Below are 23,245 nucleotides of genomic sequence, written 5' to 3'. Positions count from 1 at the left end.
CCTTGCGTGCAAATGGGCACATCACATATACACTACATGACCAAAAGTATTGACACCTGCACATCAAACATCTCATTCCAAAACCATGGGCATTAATATGGAGATGGTCCCCCCCTTTGCTGCAATAACAGCCACCACTCTTCTGGGAAGGCTTTCCACTAGATGTTGGAACATTGCTGCAGGGACTTGCTTCCATTCAGCCACAAGAGCATTCAGCCAAAGGTGTTCGATGGGGTTGAGGTCAGGGCTCTGTGCAGGCCAGTCAAGTTCTTCCACACTGATCGACAAAATATTTCTTTATGAACCTTGCTTTGTGCACGGGGACATTGTCATGCTGAAACAGGAAAGGGCCTTCCCCAAACTGTTGGCACAAATTTGGAAGCACAGAATCATTTAGAATGTCATTGTATGGTGTAGAGTTAAGATTTCCCTTTACTGGAACTAAGGGGCCTAGCCCAACCCATGAAAAACAGCCCCAGACCATTATCCCACCAAACTTTACAGTTGGCACTATGCATAGGGGCAAATAGCGTTCTCCTGGCATCCGCCAAACCCAGATTTGTCCGTCGGACTGCAAGATGGTGAAGCGCGAGTCATCACTCCAGAGAACGCTTTTCACTGCTCCAGAGTCCAATTGCAGCGAGCTTTACACCACTCCAGGCGACGCTAGGCTGCTTGGCCATGGAAACCCATTTCATGAAGCTCCTGACAAACATTTCTTATGCTGACGTTGCTTCCAAAGGCAATTTGGAACTCGGTCGCGAGTGTTGCATCCCAGAGCAGATAATTTTTAAGCGCTGCGCGCTTCAGCACTCCATCCCATTCTATGAGCTTGTGTGGCCTACCACTTCGCGGCTGAGCCGTTGTTGCTCCTAGATGTTTCCACTTCATAATAACAGCACTTACGGTTGACCAGGGAAGCTCTAGCAGGGCAGAAATTTGACAAACTGACTTGTTGGAAAGGTGGCATCGTATGACAGTGCCACGTTGAAAGTCACTGAGCTCTTCAGTAAGGCCATTCTACTGCCAGTGTTTGTATATGGAGATTGCATGGCTGTGTGCTTGATTTTATACACCTGTCAGAAACGGGTGTGGCTGAAATAGCCGAATCCCCTAACTTGAAGGGGTGTCCACATACTTTTGTATATATAGTGTACGTACACACACACACACACACACACACACACACACACACACAAAGCCCCATAACATTGCTAATCAGCCAGGAGGACTGAGGCTGGCGATTCAGGTGTGTGTGTATTACATAAGAGCTGTACTATTGTGTAGCCAGAGAGGCTGCTGGGATAGCATCAGAGGGGTAAGGAGGAACATAGTGAGACCTGGCCTTGGCCTCCAGTTATTCCAGCAGCTCCTTACAGAGTTACACACATGCACCGTTAAATAAATCACACACACTGCATGAGAAAAGAGAGGGAAGGAAATTAATGGGAGGAGAGAGGATGAATGCAGAGTTAAGATGAGGGAGTGTCACAAAATGAATCCTTGAGGAGCGAAGGGCAGCACTTAACAAACAATGTAGTGTTAGCGCATCAAAAGATCTGGGGTCCTAGCAATTACTCAGATATGTTGACACCTAACAAAGACCTAGCATCATTCTGCACACAGGACCACTACATATGGTACATAGCATCACATAGACCTCACACACATGAACATAACATACTGTACACGCCAGGGAACATTATAACATATGATATACTCACTCACTCATCCATACAATATGATATCAGATACGATACACACCTCATTCCTCCTCCACCCACACTAACCTTGTCAGCCGCAGCCAGCAGGTCGTCAGCCATCTTGTCCAGGTTGGGGGCTTTGCCCGTGTAGATGAAGCACATCATCTCCTTGAACACCTCGGGCTCCACATCGTTGATCTCCACACGGTTCTGGAGGAGAGAAGAGACCCAGGGCAGTGCTCAGAGCCTATATTACCACAACTTCCAAACATCAGACCCATTATGAGCGCTCCATTGACTGTGATCCTGTTCCAGCAGTCTTCCCATGATGCAGTTATCTACACTGAACAAAAATATAAACGCAACATGTAAAGTGTTGGTCCCATGTTTCATGAGCTGAAATAAAAGATCCCAGAAATGTTCCACACACACAAAAAGCTAATTTGTGCACAAAATTAGTTTACATTCCTGTTAGAGAGCATTTTTCCTTGGCCAAGATAATCCATCCAGCTGACACGTGCGGAATACCAAGAAGGTGATTGAATAGCATGAACATTACACACCTTGTGCTGGGGACAATAAAGGACACTCTAAAATGTGCCGTTTTGTCACACAACACAATGCTACAGACGTGTCAAGTTGAGGGAGCGTGCAATTAGCATGCTGACCGAAAGAATGTGCACCAGAGCTGTTGCCAGAGATTTGAATGTTCATTTTTCTACCATTGGCCGCCTTAAACGCCGTTTTAGAGAATTTGGCAATACATCCAAAAGGCCTCACAACCGCAGACCACGTGTAACCACGCCAGCCCAGGACCTCCACATCTGGATTCTTCACCTGTGGGACAGTCAGGGGGGAAGAGGAAGGGGTGCTGAAGAGTGTTTGTCTGTCTGTAATAAAGCCCTTTTGTGGGGAAAAACTCATTCTGATTTGCTGGGCATGGCTCCCACCCATGGCTGCGCCCTTTCCCGATCATGTGAAATCCATAGATTTGGGCCTAATGAATTTATCCTTATGAACTGTAACTCTGTAAAATCGCTGCGTTTATATTTTTGCTCAGTATAGCTAATTTGACTATCTACTTTATCATTCATGTCACAAACCCACCATGTCTAAACCCATATAACACACACACACACACACCAAATAGTTGTGAGCAGACCAGAACACCAGAACACCTCTGAAACAGTCTCAACCCCAAAATTGAAAACGACATTTGAGATGTATTTTTTTCCCCCACAGTCGATTCCTGGAATTAATCCGGAGCATTCATTCCCAACGAACGGTGCCTGCAGCCAACGGCAAGCGCTCTTTATCGCTCGTCGGCACGGTAACGGTAACCTGAACCCTTTTCTCCGCTCCGAGAGGCAGAGGAATGCAGTAAACCAATTATGTTGCTGCTTTATCGTCGTCACGGCGACCTGAGGTATTTCAGCGGGGTCAGGCCGGGTATACAGACAGCTCATAGCACATTAATGTTCCACTCTGGACACTAACAAAACAGCACACTACAAATCAACCCATAACACATTAGCACAGACATACACGTGTTTGTTTATCACCAACAAACATTCATGCTGTACAGAGAGTACACATGTGATCTTTCATGGTCTACCAACACACACAAACACACAGACATACAGAGTCTACCAATACACACAAACAGGCACAAAGCTTGGCTATTACTGTGTTTATTTACAAACGCATTCATTCTCCCACTACAGACTGTTGAATCTGTTTTCTCTATCATATGGGGACACATCCCTCCCCCTCTCCCTGATGAAGACGCCCACTTATATAGCAATTGAGATGTATTTCCTCGCTGTGTGCTTTATAATTTCCCCTTTTGAACAGGGCCCGCATCAATATTCTTCCGACACGACCTCTAAATCACTGACGTTCAATCTCACCACCTCCCTATCAAATGAGCAGGACCCACCATGGCACGGGGCTCACACACACACCTAGCAAGGATCTATTTTGGTCAAACTCCCACAAATCCTACAGTTACAGATCTTACAGTGAGGCTGCCAACTCCATGCAGACAGAGGCAACATTCTGGAAAGGTACAGTAACTGTATACACACATCCCTGTCTGAACTAGTGATGATGCAACAGAGAGAAAGATATATGAAGATCCTCCCCACTGAGACACAGGACTGTTCAGGTCACAACACTGTCTACAACACTCACCTTTTTACTCTCCTCCATCTCATGCTCAAACATGGCACTGAACACTGGCGATCGGGCTGGAGGGGGTAGAGAGAGCAAATCAATATGTATTTGTCACATGCTCCGAATACAATGCTTACTTACAAGCCCTTAACCAACAATGCAGTTCAAGAAATAGAGAATAGAGTTAGGAAAATGTTTACTAAATAAACTCAAATAAAAAGTAACATAACGAGGCTATATACAGGGGGTACCGGTACCGAGTCAATGTGCGGGGGTACAGGTTAGTTGAGGTAATTCGTACATGGATAGATTGATAGAGCTAACGTGGGAGAGAGCGAGAGAGAGAAAGAATAGTCTGTCTGTCTGTCTGCCTGTCTGCCTGTCTGCCTGGCCAGCCACAGGGGCAGTGGAAAGAAGGAACAGCCTCCTGTACACAGCGTCCTGCTACTGCTACTCCCAAGGCCTAATGAAGCCATGTTCAATGAGTTTGACCAGCAGCACCAGTTCTCACTGAAGACTAGCAGGGCCATGAACCAGGAGATACAGGATGTGCCCCCAAATGGCACCCTATTTCCTACAGTGGGGGGGGGAAAGTATTTGATCCCCTGCTGATTTTGTAATTTGCCCACTGACAAAGAAAGGATCAGTCTATAATTTTAATGGTAGGTTTATTTGAACAGTGAGAGACAGAACAACAACAAAAAAATCCAGAAAAGACGCATGTCAAAAATGTTATAAAATGATTTGCATTTTAATGAGGGAAATAAGTATTTGACCCCCCTCTCAATCAGAAAGATTTCTGGCTCCCAGGTGTCATTTATACAGGTAACGAGCTGAGATTAGGAGCACACTCTTAAAGGGAGTGCTCCTAATCAAAGGGAGTGCTCCTAATCTCAGCTTGTTACCTGTATAAAAGACACCTGTCCACAGAAGCAATCAATCAATCAGATTCCAAACTCTCCACCATGGCCAAGACCAAAGAGCTCTCCAAGGATGTCAGGGACAAGATTGTAGACCTACACAAGGCTGGAATGGGCTACAAGACCATCGCCAAGCAGCTTGATGAGAAGGTGACAACATTTGGTGCGATTATTCGCAAATGGAAGAAACACAAAATAACTGTCAATATCCCTCGGCCTGGGGCTCCATGCAAGAGCTCACCTCGTGGAGTTGCAATGATCATGAGAACTGGGCTGATTCCTCACCGAACTACATGGGAGGATCTTGTCAATGATCTCAAGGTAGCTGGGACCATAGTCACCAAGAAAACAATTGGTAACACACTACGCCGGTGAAGGACTGAAATCCTGCAGCGCCCGCAAGGTCCCCCTGCTCAAGAATACATATACATGCCCATCTGAAGTTTGCCAATGAACATCTGAATGACTCAGAGGACAACTGATGAAAGTGTTGTGGTCAGATGAGACCAAAATGGAGCTCTTTGGCATCAACTCAACTCGCCGTGTTTGGAGGAGGAGGAATGCTGCCTATGACCCCAAGAACACCATCTCCACCGTCAAACATGGAGGTGGAAACATTATGCTTTGGGGGTGTTTTTCTGCTAAGGGGACAGGACAACTTCACCGCATCAAAGGGACGATGGACGGGGCCATGTACCGTCAAATCTTGGGTGAGAACCTCCTTCCCTCAGCCAGGGCATTGAAAATGGGTCGTGGATGGGTATTCCAGCATGACAATGACCCAAAACACACGGCCAAGGCAACAAAGGAGTGGCTCAAGAAGAAGCACATTAAGGTCCTGGAGTGGCCTAGCCAGTCTCCAGACCTTAATCCCATAGAAAATCTGTGAAGGGAGCTGAAGGTTCGAGTTGCCAAACGTCAGCCTCGAAACCTTAATGACTTGGAGAAAATCTGCAAAGAGGAGTGGGACAAAATCCCTCCTGAGATGTGTGCAAACCTGGTGGCCAACTACAAGAAACGTCTGACCTCTGTGATTGCCAACAAGGGTTTTTCCACCAAGTACTAAGTCATGTTTTGCAGCGGGGTCAAATACTTATTTCTCTCATTAAAATGCAAATCATTTTATAACATTTTTGACATGCGTTTTTCTGGATTTTTTGTTGTTGTTATTCTGTCTCTCACTGTTCAAATCAACCTACTATTAAAATTATAGACTGATCATTTCTTTGTAAGTGGGCAAACGTACAAAATCAGCAGGGGATCAAATACTCCCCCCCACTGTATATATTGCACTATTTTTGACCAGGGTAGCGCACTAGGGAATAAGATGTAATTTGGGATGCACTAAACCACATAGCGTTGTTTAATTCATCAGAGATTTGTCAGAGAGAGAGAGAGATAAACCCAACCCCACAGCAGCACACATTTCAAATGGCTCAAAATGACTCAATAATTGACAGCCATTCCCAAAGGGAGACAGTTCCCCCCTCTAAATCATCACTGTTTCATAGTCTACATATGTTTTTCTAATAAAGAAATGGGATTCCTCTCTATTACAGTATTAGACTAGTGTGCTTGGGAGTAGGACAACTGGAGTGTTGTACCATAGCTGAGAGTTGTTTTGTTGTGAGTGTTGTTCCATAGCTGAGAGTTGTTTTGTTGTGAGTGTTGTTCCATAGCTGAGAGTTGTTTTGTTGTGAGTGTTGTTCCATAGCTGAGAGTTATTTTGTTGTGAGTGTTGTACCATAGCTGAGAGTTGTTTTGTTGTGAGTGTTGTACCATAGCTGAGAGTTGTTTTGTTGTGAGTGTTGTTCCATAGCTGAGAGTTATTTTGTTGTGAGTGTTGTACCATAGCTGAGAGTTGTTTTGTTGTGAGTGTTGTACCATAGCTGAGAGTTGTTTTGTTGTGAGTGTTGTACCATAGCTGAGAGCTGTTTTGTTGTGAGTGTTGTTCCATAGCTGAGAGTTGTTTTGTTGTGAGTGTTGTTCCATAGCTGAGAGTTGTTTTGTTGTGAGTGTTGTTCCATAGCTGAGAGTTGTTTTGTTGTGAGTGTTGTTCCATAGCTGAGAGCTGTTTTGTTGTGAGTGTTGTACCATAGCTGAGAGCTGTTTTGATGTGAGTGTTGTACCATAGCTGAGAGCTGTTTTGTTGTGAGTGTTGTTCCATAGCTGTGTGAGGGTATTATAGAGATGCAGTGCCGAGCTCGTTCTGCAGTAGACAGAGAAGCACCACACACTGTTTTAGATCACATGACCAATAAGAAGCCAATTTAAAGCGTTCCACTCAGCCAGCACACACACACTCCACAGCCCTTTTGATCCTGCTCTGTCCGTCTCCACAGCGATTAACGGCCCGGAGAGTTGTCACAGGAACGGTGGTGGAGAGGGAGAACAATGAGGGGAGTGGGTGTCACCTAACCCAGGTAGCGGAAGAAGCGAGGGAGAAGGAGAAAAGGAGAGGGGGAGGTGCAGACAGCCAGATGAGGGGGTGGAGAGAGAGATTGAAGACCCCAATACCACAGCAGCACACAATTAAAATGTCTCAAAATGACTGGATAATTGACAGCCATTCCCATTCTCCACAGGGAGAGTTCCTTAAAGTTTCAGTCAGATACTCAGTCATGGGGCTCTATTTGCGGCTGCCATTAACAGCCTGCTCTTTGGCAATTTCAACTTCTAAAAGCCAGCGCTCCACTATTTTACCTGTCTTATATCAGCTCGCGTGCGGTGGGAGGGGCGGTGCGGTGGGAGAAGTGGAAATATTTGGGGTGTCCTTAAATACGTGTGCCAATGTCCCAATTTCAAGCAGCGCTTCTGGTGATATTTAAGACTCACCAAAAGCTGGATTTTGCGGTAATGCAATTGGTTTCTAGCATTGATTTGGTCAGTGGAGGCTCACAGTAGCATAATCAGTAGCCTATAAGCAATGTTTTATAAAAAAATAGCATGAGCATCAAAACAGTCAGACATTCACGTTTTTTTCTTTATATTGGACATTATTTTTATCCATGCAGCTACTGTGAAAAGTTTGGACTCATTAGGCCTATGGAATGAAAGGTGCCAGTGACTGTAGGAAGTCAGTTTAGGAACATTAAGTTATTGCAATAGACTGCTTGTGTTTTTCCTTTATCATTGACAAAAACAATTCCATCTTCCACTTTAATCTGAACCTAAATGTGAAATTACGGAAATTCCAATTGCTGTCCTTGGCGCTGAATCCGCACTTAGCCTGTTAATTTGTTTACATTTTACGTGGCAAAGTCACTAACCGGCCATATCAACAGCGATGGTAGACTTATCTTATTATAATGTTTGGGCAATGTCCAATTGTCCATGGCTTTAAGTGCAATGTGTGTAGACTAATATTTCCATGTTGAAGCCAATATCAAAAAATACATTGGCTATGTTTGTTCTAACTAGGCCTATTATATGGTTAGTGTGTACTATTTAATAAACTATATTGCATGCCTCCGGCCCAAGAGCCCTAAGTCTACGTGTGCACACATTGCCTTACGCTCATGGAACAAGAGATGTGATTTATGATATCATGCTTCTGACCCGATCCTGTCTAGAAATATTGTTGTTAGTTAAATTTTTTCTTTTTTAAAGTGCTTTGTTTTTTGCTTGAAAAAACTTATTTGAAAGATTCACCATCTATGGGTTTATGGCAGGGATGGGAAACTTTAATGGGGCTGGGGGCCCCCCAAAAATCTAAACTTATCATGAGGGGCCACGGTTGCTTGAGGGTCTGCGAGTAGAACATTTTGGTTGCCCCCCTGTTGACAGTAGAAAGCCATGTTTTTAAGTTTTACAGTTCATTTTGTGCAATTCTACACGTTTTGCCATGGGGTGTAGAGAAAATGTTGCAGTTTTAAAAAGGGGCAATATGCAGAAATCACTCCGCCATATCCTGGTTGCTCAAATTCTAATAGTTCGCCTGATTTCAGTTTGTGACAAAACAAGCAGTGTAGAGGATCATTGGAACATCTAAAACACTGTGAAATATATTTTCAATAACAAAAAATAATATATTTTCAGCTGTTGTACAAAACCAAAAGTAAGAGACGCAAAAAAATACTTATGAACGGGAAGCATAGAAATAGTGTACATTGAACAGATCTACCGCTTCTTAGACTTGCTTTCAATGAGAATGACAGATCTATAACTCACATTTCTATAACTGCTGATAAACACATTTAGAAATTGCCCCTTGTGTATTCTACTCTTCTAATTCGCAACGGTAAGTTGAGACCCCAACTACTATTTCTGTAGAAGTGCAAATATGATCTGTGAGATGGTACCATTATGTTTATAAAACATTACATTTATGAGTAGTATAACAGTGAGTGGGCATTCGCCCTCTATTTTGGATCTTTATCCAGCTCCTTTAAAAAGTATGGATGTTTGTAAAATCCTACATAGTCCACGTTTTCTCTGTATTATATGCCCACGTGGAGCAATTATGGTGCCTTCAACTCAAAATGTAAACATAGCTTATTTAAAACAAGGTGCTGTTTAGTATTTATTATTTGTTCTTTTTGTTGTAATTTCACTCCCTTTTTCTCCCCAATTTCATGATATCCAATTGCAATCCAATTACAAGCTTGTCTCATTGCAGCAGCTCCCCAACGGGCTCACGAGAGGCAAAGGTCGAGTCATGCGTCCTCCGAAACATGACCCGCCAAGCCGCGCGGGTCATGGCGCGCGGGCTCGCTTAACCCGGATGCCAACTCCACCAATGTGTCGGAGGAAACACCATTCAACTGACGACCGAAGTCAGCATGGAGGCGCCAGGCCCGGAACAAGGAGTGGCAAGAGCGCAATGTGCCAAGTATAGCCGCCCCAGCCAAACCCTCCCCTAACCCGGACGACGCTGGGCCAATTGTGCGCCGCACTATGGGACTCCCGGACACGGCCGGTTGTGATCAAACCCCAGGCTGTAGTGATGCCGTAACACTGTGATGCAGTGCCTTATACGGCTGCACCACTCAGGAGGCCCAGCTGTTTAGTTATTACAATTATACACTTTCTTTTTAGGCCTTATCAATAGTCTAGTGAATTTAGTCTTGCTTATTGACCACACTGCAATTTACAGTAAGCTTGCCCCTATATCAGTGTGAATGCTATAGCCTGTTTAATAATGTATTTCCATATTAAAGCAATGCAATTAAAACAATGTGGAATGCAAACATGTTGAAAATATTTAGCTAATATGCTGAAGGATATTTAACGAACTAGGCTATAAGGGACTAATATTGGAATTGGAGTTGATGACAACGCTACACATAAAAGACTAAATAAACAACTTAAAGCAACTACATACTTAGCCATGGAGCACGTTCCGATTGGTCAGTGTGGGGCCAAGCCTCGGCTGTGTTTTATAAGACCTTTCACTCCACTGCCAGCTACTGGGGCCATAATTCTGGTTGTGAAAATTGCAAAAATATTTCTAACGCTACCGCCAGCGCTAAGATTTAACATTGTGTTAGGTTTGTTACAATAGAGCCCATAGTCTGTGTTTCTGTCATTGATGTGTCAATATCTGTAAGAAGTCGGTCCGGTGTTCTGTGTGGTCAGTGTGCACGTGCGTGGCGTGTGAGACAAAAGTAGTCTTACCTGCCAGGATGGCTTTGTGTGCCTGGAACTCCTGTCCCGCCACACACAGGGAGCAGTCAGTGAAGCGGGAGTGTTCCCACAGCCCTCCCAGCTCATCGGCCAGCCTGCAGTCTGGCACCTTCACCATGTTCATAGTGTTCTGACCTGAGATGTTCACAGAGTCCTGCACCACACTCACCTACAGGGAGGGAGAGTTAGACGGAGAGACAGGAGACGAGAAAGAGATAGAAAAAGAATGAGAAAAAGAAATGAATAAAAAGAGAAAGAAAAAGATGAGAAGATCAGTCAGTCTACTCACACTGTATACATTACAGTAACCAACAGACAGACATCAGTGGTATTAGACCGTCTATCACCTTACACCTTCTAATGGACAAATCAGACAACACACACATCAAATCATATACAGGAAGACCAGCCATTAACAGATGATCTCTGCCACACCAATCAATATATCAACCGTTAAATAAAGCTGCCATGCAAACACACACCTCCAAGAATTAACGGTGTGCTCTGCTCATTTACCACATCCACTCACAAACAAGACACTAGACAGGGACTTGACTCAGTCTATTAATCATTAGTGTGTGTGTATATATATATATATATATATATATATATACACACACACTCCATGCTGGCTTAGCCACCTGTTCAAGACAACATCGAACATACTAATTTATCTCACTACAGGACAGTGTGCGCCCCACACACAGTCTTGTACAACTAACCTTGTTGGGACACCAAATTCAGTACCATTCAAGATCCTATTTTCGCTCCTAACCCTAACACTAATTCTAACCTTAACCCTAAACCCCCTAGAAATAGCATTTGACCTTGTGGGGACTAACAAAATGTCTCCAGTTTTTGTTTGTTTACTGTTCTTGTGGGGACTTCTGGTCCTCACAAGTATAGTTAAACACGTCCACACAGACACACTCCTATTAGGTTATCAGCAACCTTTAAAACCACAGAAGTAAAGAACCAAACATTGCCCAACAATTTCCAAGAAGAATCCAAACATTTTGAATCAGAATTCCTAAGACACTGAAACGATTCCCGGAAAAATGTTTCATTACCACTAAAACTGTTCCCAGAAAAAGCTGTGTCATGGCCACTGAAACTCCCAAATGCATCCCAGTAAGGTGACCTTGCTACTGGGCTGTTCAGATGGGGAGGGATGGAGGCTGCCCCCCATGAAAAACACCCTCCCTGTCCCCCTCTCTGTCTTTCCTCTCTCCGTTCCTCTGTCTGCCGTCCCTCTGTCTGCCCATCTGACTCAGGCAGAGACGAAAGGGGAGAAAAACACACAATGAAAAAGTGTGTGGCAAGCAGGAAATTGAATGTCAAGGACCCTTGTTTGCTCCTGATGGAGGTGTAAGTGTTAGCCTGGAGGGGAGAGAAAGACAGGGCGGGAGGGTTAGACATGCAGAATAAAAAGACTGGGAGAAGAAAGGCAGGACAGGGTGACAGACAGACAAATAATAAGAGGGTATAGGATCCCAAGGAGGAAATAGACTCTCATAAACACAAGCTAATTTCCTGTGATGACATTACAGGGGCACAGTACAAAAAAATGTTGTTGTTGAGAGGAGAGCATTGTGACCACGAGTATTGTGTATCACTGTGTGTGGCACAGTCTGGTACCCACAGCTGGCTCCATAAATCACACTCCAGGGGGACTTTAGTATGAATGATGTACATCCATCTCCACACACACACACACACGGCCTTAGCAACTTATACAAGGACTGGGAGAGACAGACATGTGTGGAGGAGAGATGAAGATTGAGATGAGAGAGAGAAGGAGAAAGAAGACAGTATAGGAGGCAGATTAAAAGAGGTAAACTGGAGACTAAGTAAGAGGCAGGTAAGTAAGTCAACACAGACAGCACTGGGTCTGTTGAAATGCACTCTGTATGACTGGTAAACTGGAGACTGAGTAAGAGGAAGGGAACAGGGTCTGTTGAAATGCACTCTGTATGACTGGTAAACTGGAGACTGAGTAAGAGGAAGGGAACAGGGTCTGTTGATATGCACTCTGTATGACTGGTAAACTGGAGACTGAGTAAGAGGAAGGGAACAGGGTCTGTTGAAATGCACTCTGTATGACTGGTAAACTGGAGACTGAGTAAGAGGAAGGGAACAGGGTCTGTTGAGATGCACTCTGTATGACTGGTAAACTGGAGACTGAGTAAGAGGAAGGGAACAGGGTCTGTTGAGATGCACTCTGTATGACTGGTAAACTGGAGACTGAGTAAGAGGAAGGGAACAGGGTCTGTTGAGATGCACTCTGTATGACTGGTAAACTGGAGACTGAGTAAGAGGAAGGGAACAGGGTCTGTTGAGATGCACTCTGTATGACTGGTAAACTGGAGACTGAGTAAGAGGAAGGGAACAGGGTCTGTTGAGATGCACTCTGTATGGCCGCGTCTCAAATTGCGCCCTTTTCCCTATATGGTGCTCAACTTTTGACTGTAGGGAATAGGGTGCCAATTGGGCCGCACTCATTATCTATAGTGGTAAATACAGATGGGAGTGTTTCTGTTTCATGTCTGTCTGCTGGTATAAATAAACCATTAAGCATGGCGGTACATTCAGCCGCTGTATGGCATGGCTAGCCACACGCTAGGCTAGCCACACGCTAGGCTAGGCTAGGCTAACCTGGCCCATTATTCCATCAACTAACTAGGTGGAAACAATATATTACCGCATAATTATGGTGGCGATGTTCATTGATGGCCTTAACCCCTGACCTGCTGGTTTCTCTATTGACTCACAGCAGCCTGTTGATCTCTGCAGACCAGACAGTTACTATGGAATCTCAGAGCCCAGAAGATTCATTAATTTATGCGTCAGTCTCTTTTACTCCTCTACGTGTCTGTTTAGACTTACAATACGCCATGCGTGAAATAGTCCTGAACAAATTAGCAAATCAAGTTCATTAAGTTATGGAACACTTTTTCTTTTCACTCCAGTTTGTCTTATGTCGCGCGCACGCACGCACACACACACACACACACACACACACACACACACACACACACACACACACCTTTCCTCAGCTCTGCCTTAATAGGTGTGTGATCTTTTAAACTTGTCGTCTGAACCCCGAGCACAGAACTCATCAGCAGCTTTTTATAATGCATGACTAGCCCTTCCTCCGCTCTCTCTCCAGCCGCTCTCCAGTCAACCAGAGTAAACAGTGCTGCTCAAGACACACAAACTATATTGAATGCTAACACACTGTCTTTATAAACATACTTTCCTCAGAGGTATCAGCAATCCCCAAAATAAGGCCACACACATCTAAAAGCCCACACTCACACATGCATACATTAAACCAAATGACTTAAATCTAGGTGCTTAACTGGGGCAAAACATACCAGTCAACCCTGCTGGCAACCCATTAAAGCTTCATAGTGGATGAGCCAAATTATTCCCCTACTTTATTAGATGGTGAGTGACAGTTAACACTACTGATGAGCATTCCATTGAGTCCGTGGAGACACCATTCAAACCAGGGTACTGGACTAGATCTACAGTTGGTATTTCAGTAGACCAGCCTGCACCTGCACCCGACCGCCACAGACATTTTTGAGTGGATCGACACAGAGACGGGGGCAGAGGCATATTTCATGCATGATTTGAAGTCAAGCTGGTGAACGACGCGCATGGGAGAGAGAGCGGACCGGAGCCACAGCAGCCAGTTTCCCATTGTTTCAGAGCCATGTGTTACTGTTGTTTCGCCAGGTTTGTTCTTCCACAGAGACAAACAACTGCCTGGGTGGCAGAGAGAAGTGCAGACAGACCGACGCAGACACACGGATGCAGGAAAACAGGCAGGCCAGCCATTCAGGTCCCTTGAAAGTAGCTGTGTTTTCTCTGCTGGAAGATCAGAGACACTAAACTGATAGCTTTGAGACGGAGGCCTGACTTAACAGCGCCTGAAGGAAGCGATCTGGAGGAGCACGGGAAGAAGACCGCTACTGGGTGCTTCCTTCTGTATAAGAACAACTAAAGGGGCTTTTTGATTGGGTTTAAAGATCTGTTGATGTTGTTGCATCAAGGTGTAACTTATTCTCAACCTGAATGAGGTGGCCTAGAAACTAGGGTTTCTAAATACCCTCGTAAGCAAATTTGAATATTTGTACATTTTATATAAATACATGCAGTCAACTTGTGAACCAGGTAATAGACGAAGCAGATTACATTCATTATTTTGACTGTTACATTATTTTTCATTATGAAGCTTACTACTTGTACAGTACTTGTTCTCCAAAACAGCTGTCACGTGTGTTTGTTTACAAAGAAGCACAATGAGCAAAACGGGAGCTTCTTAAGGCCAGTCACTCCTTGCAGCGCAACTGAAGGTGATCAAGTTACACTTGTCTGATATTCACTACTAATGTTTGCCAGCTATATATCTTATAACTATTAAGTTAATTATCTAAGATGTGACAAATTCTCTCCAGCTAGGTTTTGCTAAACAGCTAACGTTAGCTTGAAAGATCAAGCTTCTTGTAACAGAAGAGATAATCCCCTCCTGGATTAAGATCCCTGCTGACTAATATCTGTTTTGTGTGTTTTGAGATACTTGCAAACTTGTATGAGATGGGTTGTTGGTCTTAGCGCTCGTTAGCATTTACTTAACCGCTATGGGTCTTCCTTTGTACCTGTTAGCATTTTGTGCACTACCGGTAAGACCGCCTATCCTGGGAAGGCACAAGCACGGTATGAAGACATGCAAATCTGGATACCGCCTAACCCAACTTGGAACAGATACACTTGAGGTCAACGTTGAGGCGCTGGGGACACAGCGAAATGGTGAAAACCCAGTAGATTTTACTTTTACCTTTATTTAACTAGGCAAGTCAGTTAAGAACAAATTCTTACTTTCAATGACGGCCTACGAACAGTGGGTTAACTGCCTTGTTCAGGGGCAGAACGACACATTTTTACCTTGTCAGCTCGGGGATTTGATCTTGCAACCTTTCGGTTACTGGTCCAACGCTCTAACCACTAGGCTACCTGCCGCCCATGAGGATCAGATGAGGATCAACATGAAACAAAGGCACTTTTCTCCTCTCTCACCATCTATCACTATTCATCTGCCCATCTCAGTTACTGGGTCTCTAACCCTCTTTCTTTCTCTCAAGTGTCATCTTGCTTTATTTCCCTCACTTATTCTCTCTGTCGCCAACTCCTTTCTTCACCATTTTACCCTCGCTCTCTCCCTACTCCAAACTAGGCTTGGGCGGTATATCGTATAACGGTGTATTTGGAAAAAGCCACGGGATGGTTCTTCCAATATTCAAAAATATTTATTCAAACTTATTCAATAAATGTTCATATTTGTAGCTACTTTTTAAGTTGTTACCTTCAGTCCACTTGTGCAATACGTTAGGAGATAAAGCAGATTGCTTTCTTCATTTCACCTGTCACATTTTAAATGATGAAGCGTATCGTAGTTCCCCAGAACACTTGAGCCAGTCACGTGTTTGTTTATAAACAGCACAACGAGTAAAGCCATGTGGTGAGTCCACAGCATTCTGTATCTATCAGTTAGTCTCTGTTGTGCAGCGCACATGAGGTGATGAAGTTCCACTTATGTGCAATTCACTACTCAATGTTTTCCATCAGATATCTTAGTATGGCTTTCTGACAGAAGTCAAAGATCTCTGGATGAGTTCTTTTTCCCCCTGTGCTTCCTACTAGTGTTTTTTCCCCCCTCCATTCTTCTCCCATCTGGTCCATGTCCACATGCTGCTCTTCCTTCAGAAAAGCAAGCATCACAACTTTGTTCATTTGCACAATTTATCACTTTATTTATCACTTTCGCTTGCCAATGTCCATACAGATCGAAAATGATATCCGGTAGTTAGTAGCTATGCTTGTATAACTTTATGAGCTGGGTTTGCCAGTCTTTGCAATTAGTTTGTCCGTTTTTGCCCGTTAGCATTTAGCTATGTGATTTCACTATTATAGTAGATTGTGCTAATTTTGTTAGCATTCTGGTAATACAGGCCCAATGGGCTTTTCTTGCGTTTTTAGCACCCCCCTTGTGTGCTATGCCGGTTATACTGTAAATCCTGGTATATGAGAAGGGCGATATGACAATATGAAAATCTGGATACCGCCCAAGCCTACTCCAAACCCTGTTACATCTTCTCTCAAACTATTTCCACCCTCTTACACCCATCTTCCATCCTTCCCATTCTTTCTCTGTCTATCCTCCCTAACCAAGTCTCTCACTTTGTGTCTCAGTCTCACTGAGCCTCTACACATCTCCCAGTCTCAGTTTTGGGGAGGTGTGTGAGGCGAGAAAGGGAGGTGTGTAGGGAGGTAGATAGGGGTGAAGAGAGCAGCTGGAGCATCTGCAGCAGTCTCCTCTGACAGCAGCATGGCATATGGCAGGGCCCTGTGAAGGATGGGCGCTGTCACCCGGCAAAGTGCTTACCCACAGACAGCCAGGAGAAAGAAGGGGGGGAGACAGAGAGAGAGCTAGAGAGAAGAAGTAAGAGGAGGAAACAGCTGAACATCAGCACCCACCTCATTTATTCACACTCCCTGGAAGGAGACAGTGGAGATAAAAAGAGGAGAGAGGATACGGAGGCGAGAGGGAAAGATAGAAAGAAAGCTCTGTGGATACAAAGAGGCTGTAGGGTGGTTAAGATGAGACAAGAAGCACTATTGTATCATCACTGTTATGAAGTAAGAGTTATACTGGGGTAGAACGAGAAAACCCTTCAGTGGTTCATTCACTCCCTGAGGTGACAGAGTGGGTGAAAAAGATGGAGGCTACCTGAAACAAGCCAATCATGCCCACCAGCCGATGCTCTCTGAAACTACCTCTGTCTGCCTAAAGGTGGACCACTGACTTACCAATTTAGGATGACAGAGTATCCATCCGAAAGACACTTCTGTTCAACTTTCTGAATAGAGCTAGCCACACTTAACAGTAAGAAAAACCCCTTAGGCACAGATACAGTACATTTTATGAGGAAGTTCTCCAACTAACGTATGTAAGGGGTGGAAAACTATGGTCCTTGAGAACTACTGGTGTGTCGGTTTTGCTTCATCCCAGCTGGTTTTGGAACTAAATCCTGCATACAGTTAGTTCTCCAGGACCGGAGCTAGAGATCCATACAGTACACTGCTTTAAAACTAGATCCATACAGTGTATTTAAACTGACCTTGGTGAGGTTAGTATGAGCCCTGTCAGAGATGAGAGAGAGCGAGACCAGCCATTTACCAGGGTGTCTCATTAGAGAAGTGAGGAAAGTAAAGACACTTCTCCCCCACATACCAACCCATTAATCTGTCTGCACATTTCTCCTAAACTTCTATCCATCCAATTCTGCCCATCATCTCCCCTTTTTCCTGTCATCCACATGTCCTTTTCTCTCTCACTCTCTCCTCCGCCCCCTCCCACCTCCTGTGCTCTCTCCTCCTCTGAAGGGACCTCTCCTTTCCTTCACTCCTCTTTTCAGTGCACCTGGTGACAGCCAGCACAGAACCTTTAATGGGAACTATCTTCTCATTAAATACCTGCAGGTGTCTGGAGTTTTGGCAGAGATGGACAGAGGGAAGATTATAGAGAGCGAGATCACGGGCGCGAGAGGGCGAGATCACGGGCGCGAGAGGGCGAGATCACCAGAGGGCGAGATCACCAGAGGGCGAGATCACCAGAGGGCGAGATCAGCAGAGGGCGAGATAACCAGAGGGCGAGATAACCAGAGGGCGAGATAACCAGAGGGCGAGATAACCAGAGGGCGAGATAACCAGAGGGCGAGATAACCAGAGGGCGAGATAACCAGAGGGCGAGATAACCAGAGGGCGAGATAACCAGAGGGCGAGATAACCAGAGGGCGAGATAACCAGAGGGCGAGATAACCAGAGGCGAGATAACCAGAGGGCGAGATAACCAGAGGGCGAGATAACCAGAGGGCGAGATAACCAGAGGGCGAGATAACCAGAGGGCGAGATAACCAGAGGGCGAGATAACCAGAGGGCGAGATAACCAGAGGGCGAGATAACCAGAGGGCGAGATCACGAGCGCGAGATAACCAGAGCGAGATCACGAGCGCAAGATAACCAGAGTGAGAGATAACAAGAGGGAAGAGAAAAAAGATGGCTAGAAAGGATGGCCGGGTTTGTTCTGGCACTCCCCTACATGACACCCAGCCAGTTCGCTGGTGTGGTGTTTAAATAACTAAGGAGCAGACAGAAAGAGGGCTTTCAGCTGGCACCAATTCACACTGGTACATGTCTCCTCTCCACCACACACCCTGTTCTACATCTCTGCCTGAGGGGAGAAGATGAGGGGCCAGGGGAGGGAGAGAGGATAGGAGAGGGAAGGGGGCCACAGGAGAGGATACGAGATGGAGAACAAATACCAGAAGAGAGGGAAGAGATGTGTGCTGGGCTCTGGGGCTATTCCACCCTCTCAGAGGCAGGACGGGACCATATGGCCATGAACGAGAGAAAGAGCGTGAGATAACGAGAGCGTGCGAGATGAGAGAGAGAGCAATAACGAGAGAAAGATGGCGAGAGAGAGAAAGATGGCGAGAGAGAGCGAGCACAAAACAACGAGAGAGAGCGAGCAAAACAACGAGAGGGAGCGAGCAAAACAACGAGCGAGCAAAATAACGAGAGAGCGAGCGACGGAGATATAACGAGAGAGCGAGCGACAGAGATATAACGAGATATATATAACGAGAGAGAGCGAGAGATATATATATACCGAGAGCAAGAGCGAGAGAGATATATATATAATGCTCAAAAAAATAAAGGGAACACTTAAACAACACATCCTAGATCTGAATGAAAGAAATAATCTTATTAAATACTTTTTTCTTTACATAGTTGAATGTGCCGACAACAAAATCACACCAAAATAATCAATGGAAATCCAATATATCAACCCATGGAGGTCTGGATTTGGAGTCACACTCAAAATTAAAGTGGAAAACCACACTACAGGCTGATCCAACTTTGATGTAATGTCCTTAAAACAAGTCAAAATGAGGCTCAGTAGTGTGTGTGGCCTCCACGTGCCTGTATGACCTCCCTACAACGCCTGGGCATGCTCCTGATGAGGTGGCGGATGGTCTCCTGAGGGATCTCCTCCCAGACCTGGACTAAAGCATCCGCCAACTCCTGGACAGTCTGTGGTGCAACGTGGCGTTGGTGGATGGAGCGAGACATGATGTCCCAGATGTGCTCAATTGGATTCAGGTCTGGGGAACGGGTGGGCCAGTCCATAGCATCAATGCCTTCCTCTTGCAGGAACTGCTGACACACTCCAGCCACATGAGGTCTAGCATTGTCTTGCATTAGGAGGAACCCAGGGCCAACCGCACCAGCATGTGGTCTCACAAGGGGTCTGAGGATCTCATCTCGGTACCTAATGGCAGTCAGGCTACCTCTGGCGAGCACATGGAGGGCTGTGCGGCCCCCCCAAAGAAATGCCACCCCACACCATGACTGACCCACCGCCAAACCGGTCATGCTGGAGGATGTTGCAGGCAGCAGAACGTTCTCCACAGCATCCCCAGACTCTGTCACGTCTGTCACGTGCTCAGTGTGAACCTGCTTTCATCTGTGAAGAGCACAGGGCGCCAGTGGCGAATTTGCCAATCTTGGTGTTCTCTGGCAAATGCCAAACGTCCTGCACGGTGTTGGGCTGTAAGCACAACCCCCACCTGTGGACGTCGGGCCCTCATACCACCCTCATGGAGTCTGTTTCTGACCGTTTGAGCAGACACATGCACATTTGTGGCCTGCTGGGGGTCATTTTGCAGGGCTCTGGCAGTGCTCCTCCTGCTCCTCCTTGCACAAAGGCGGAGGTAGCGGTCCTGCTGCTGGGTTGTTGCCATCGTACGACCTCCTCCACGTCTCCTGATGTACTGGCCTGTCTCCTGGTAGCGCCTCCATGCTCTGGACACTACGCTGACAGACACAGCAAACCTTCTTGCCACAGCTCGCATTGATGTGCCATCCTGGATGAGCTGCACTACCTGAGCCACTTGTGTGGGTTGTAGACTCCGTCTCATGCTACCACTAGAGTGAAAGCACCGCCAGCATTCAAAAGTGACCAAAACATCAGCCAGGAAGCATAGGAACTGAGAAGTGGTCTGTGGTCCCCACCTGCAGAACCACTCCTTTATTGGGGGTGTCTTGCCAATTGCCTATAATTTCTACCTGTTGTCTATTCCATTTGCACAACAGCATGTGAAATGTATTGTCAATCAGTGTTGCTTCCTAAGTGGACAGTTTGATTTCACAGAAGTGTGATTGACTTGGAGTTACATTGTGTTGTTTAAGTGTTCCCTTTATTTTTTTGAGCAGTATATAGAGATATAGAGAATATATATATAGAGAGATATATATAGAGATATATATGCGAAAGTATTCGACCCCCTTGAACTTTGACCTTTTGCCACATTTCAGGCTTCAAACAAAGATCTAAAACTGTATTTTTTTTTGTGAAGAATCAACAACAAGTGGGACACAATTATGAAGTGGAACGAAATTTATTTGATATTTCAAACTTTTTTAACAAATAAAAAACTGAAAAATTGGCCGTGCAAAATTATTCAGCCCCCTTAACCTGTTAGGGCTAGGGGACAGTATTGACACGGCTGAATAAAAAACATACCCGATTTAATCTGGTTACCACTCCTACCCAGTAACTAGAATATGCATATACTTATTACATATGGATAGAAAACACCCTAAATTTTCTAAAACTGTTTGAATGGTGTCTGTGAGTATAACAGAACTCAAAACCTGGCAGGTAAAATCTTTACAGGAGAGTGGCCTGTCTGACCATTTCTTGAACTTCTTTTCCATCTCTATCATTTACTAAGGATCTCTGCTCTAACGTGACACTTCCCACGTCGTCCATAGGCGCTCAGAGCCCGGGAAAAAACAGAATGTCGTCATTCCAGCCCCAGGCTGAAACACATTATCGCCTTTCTCAAGTGGCCGATCAAGGGACACTGGGCTTAGGCGCGTGACCCCGACCGCCCCCGCCTTTGGGATTTTTTCCTCTGTTTGCCGAAAAGGAGATTCCCTGTCGGAATATTATCGCTTTTCTACGAGAAAAATGTCGTAAAAATTGATTTTAAACAGCGGTTGACATGCTTCGAAGTACGGTAATGGAATATTTAGAATTTTATTGTCACGAATTGCGCCATGCGCGCGACACTTCTTTACTATTTCGGATAGTGTCTGGAACGCACGAACAAAACGCCGCTATTCGGATATAACGATGGATTATTTTGGACCAAACCAACATTTGTTATTGAAGTAGCAGTCCTGGGTGTGCATTCTGACGAAGACAACAAAAGGTAAACAAACTTTTATAATAGTAAATATGATTATGGTGAGTGCTAAACTTGCCGGGTGTCTAAATAGCGAGCCCGTGATGCCTGGGCTATGTACTTAGAATATTGCAAAATGTGCTTTCACCAAAAAGCTATTTTAAAATCGGACACATCGAGTGCATAGAGGAGGTCTGTATCTATAATTCTTAAAATAATTGTTATGCTTTTTGTGAACGTTTATCGTGAGTAATTTAGTAAAATGTTAGCGAATTCCCCGGAAGTTTGCGGGGGTATGCTAGTTCTGAACGTCACATGCTAATGTAAAAAGCTGGTTTTTGATATAAATATGAACTTGATTGAACAAAACATGCATGTATTGTATAACATAATGTCCTAGGGTTGTCATCTGATGAAGATCATCAAAGGTGAGTGCTGCATTTAGCTGTCTTCTGGGTTTTGGTGACATTATATGCTGGCTTGAAAAATGGGTGTCTGATTATTTCTGGCTTGGTACTCTGCTGACATAATCTAATGTTTTGCTTTCGTTGTAAAGCCTTTTTGAAATCGGACAGTGTGGTTAGATTAACGAGAGTCTTGTCTTTAAATAGCTGTAAAATAGTCATATGTTTGAGAAATTGAAGTAATAGGATTTTTAACGTTTTGAAAATCGCGCCACAGGCTGCCAGTGGCTGTTACGTAGGTGGGACGAATTCGTCCCGCCTAGCCCAGAGAGGTTATGTTAATACTTTGTAGCGCCACCTTTTGCTGCGATTACAGCTGTAAGTCGCTTGGGGTATGTCTATCAGTGTTGCACATCGAGAGACTGACATTTTTGCCCATTCCTCCTTGCAAAACAGCTCGAGCTCAGTGAGGTTCGATGGAGAGCGTTTGTGAACAGCATTTTTCAGTTCTTTCCACAGATTCTCGATTGGATTCAGGTCTGGACTTTGACTTGGCCATTCTAACACCTGGATATGTTTATTTGTGAACCATTCCATTGTAGATTTTGCTTTATGTTTTGGATCATTGTCTTGTTGGAAGACAAATCTCCGTCCCAGTCTCAGGTCTTTTGCAGACTCCATCATGTTTTCTTCCAGAATGGTCCTGTATTTGGCTCCATCCATCTTCCCATCAATTTTAACCATGTTCCCTGCCCCTGCTGAAGAAAAGCAGGCCCAAACCATGATGCTGCCACCACCATGTTTGACAGTGGGGATGGTGTGTTCAGGGTGATGAGCTGTGTTGCTTTTACGCCAAACATAACGTTTTGCATTGTTGCCAAAAAGTTCGATTTTGGTTTCATCCGACCAGACCACCTTCTTCCACGTGTTTGGTGTGTCTCCCAGGTGGCTAGTGGCAAACTTTAAACGACACTTTTTATAGATATCTTTAAGAAATGGCTTTCTTCTTGCCACTCTTCCATAAAGGCCAGATTTGTGCAGTATACGACTGATTGTTGTCCTATGGACAGAGTCTCCCACCTCAGCTGTAGATCTCT

At 44.9% G+C, this 23,245-nt stretch overlaps 1 protein-coding gene across 2 annotated transcripts in view; it reads right to left on the bottom strand.

The window, feature by feature from the left end:
• Window positions 1–23,245, bottom strand: part of LOC106601601 (speckle-type POZ protein) — an 86,911-nt gene that overhangs the window by 4,287 nt on the left and 59,379 nt on the right. For both annotated transcript variants that reach the window (XM_045715379.1, XM_045715378.1), the window contains exons 7-9: window positions 10,415–10,592; window positions 3,897–3,952; window positions 1,791–1,913 (exon numbers count right to left, since the gene is read on the bottom strand). In XM_045715379.1, coding sequence (XP_045571335.1) covers window positions 1,791–1,913; window positions 3,897–3,952; window positions 10,415–10,592 — 357 coding nt within the window. The remainder of the gene's footprint in view (window positions 1–1,790; window positions 1,914–3,896; window positions 3,953–10,414; window positions 10,593–23,245) is intronic.

Source organism: Salmo salar, chromosome ssa03 (genome assembly GCF_905237065.1).
Source record: "Salmo salar chromosome ssa03, Ssal_v3.1, whole genome shotgun sequence".
Classification (NCBI taxonomy): domain Eukaryota; kingdom Metazoa; phylum Chordata; class Actinopteri; order Salmoniformes; family Salmonidae; genus Salmo; species Salmo salar.
The sequence above is the reverse complement of the archived record's forward strand: the minus strand, read 5'-3'. Positions and strand labels throughout refer to the sequence as shown.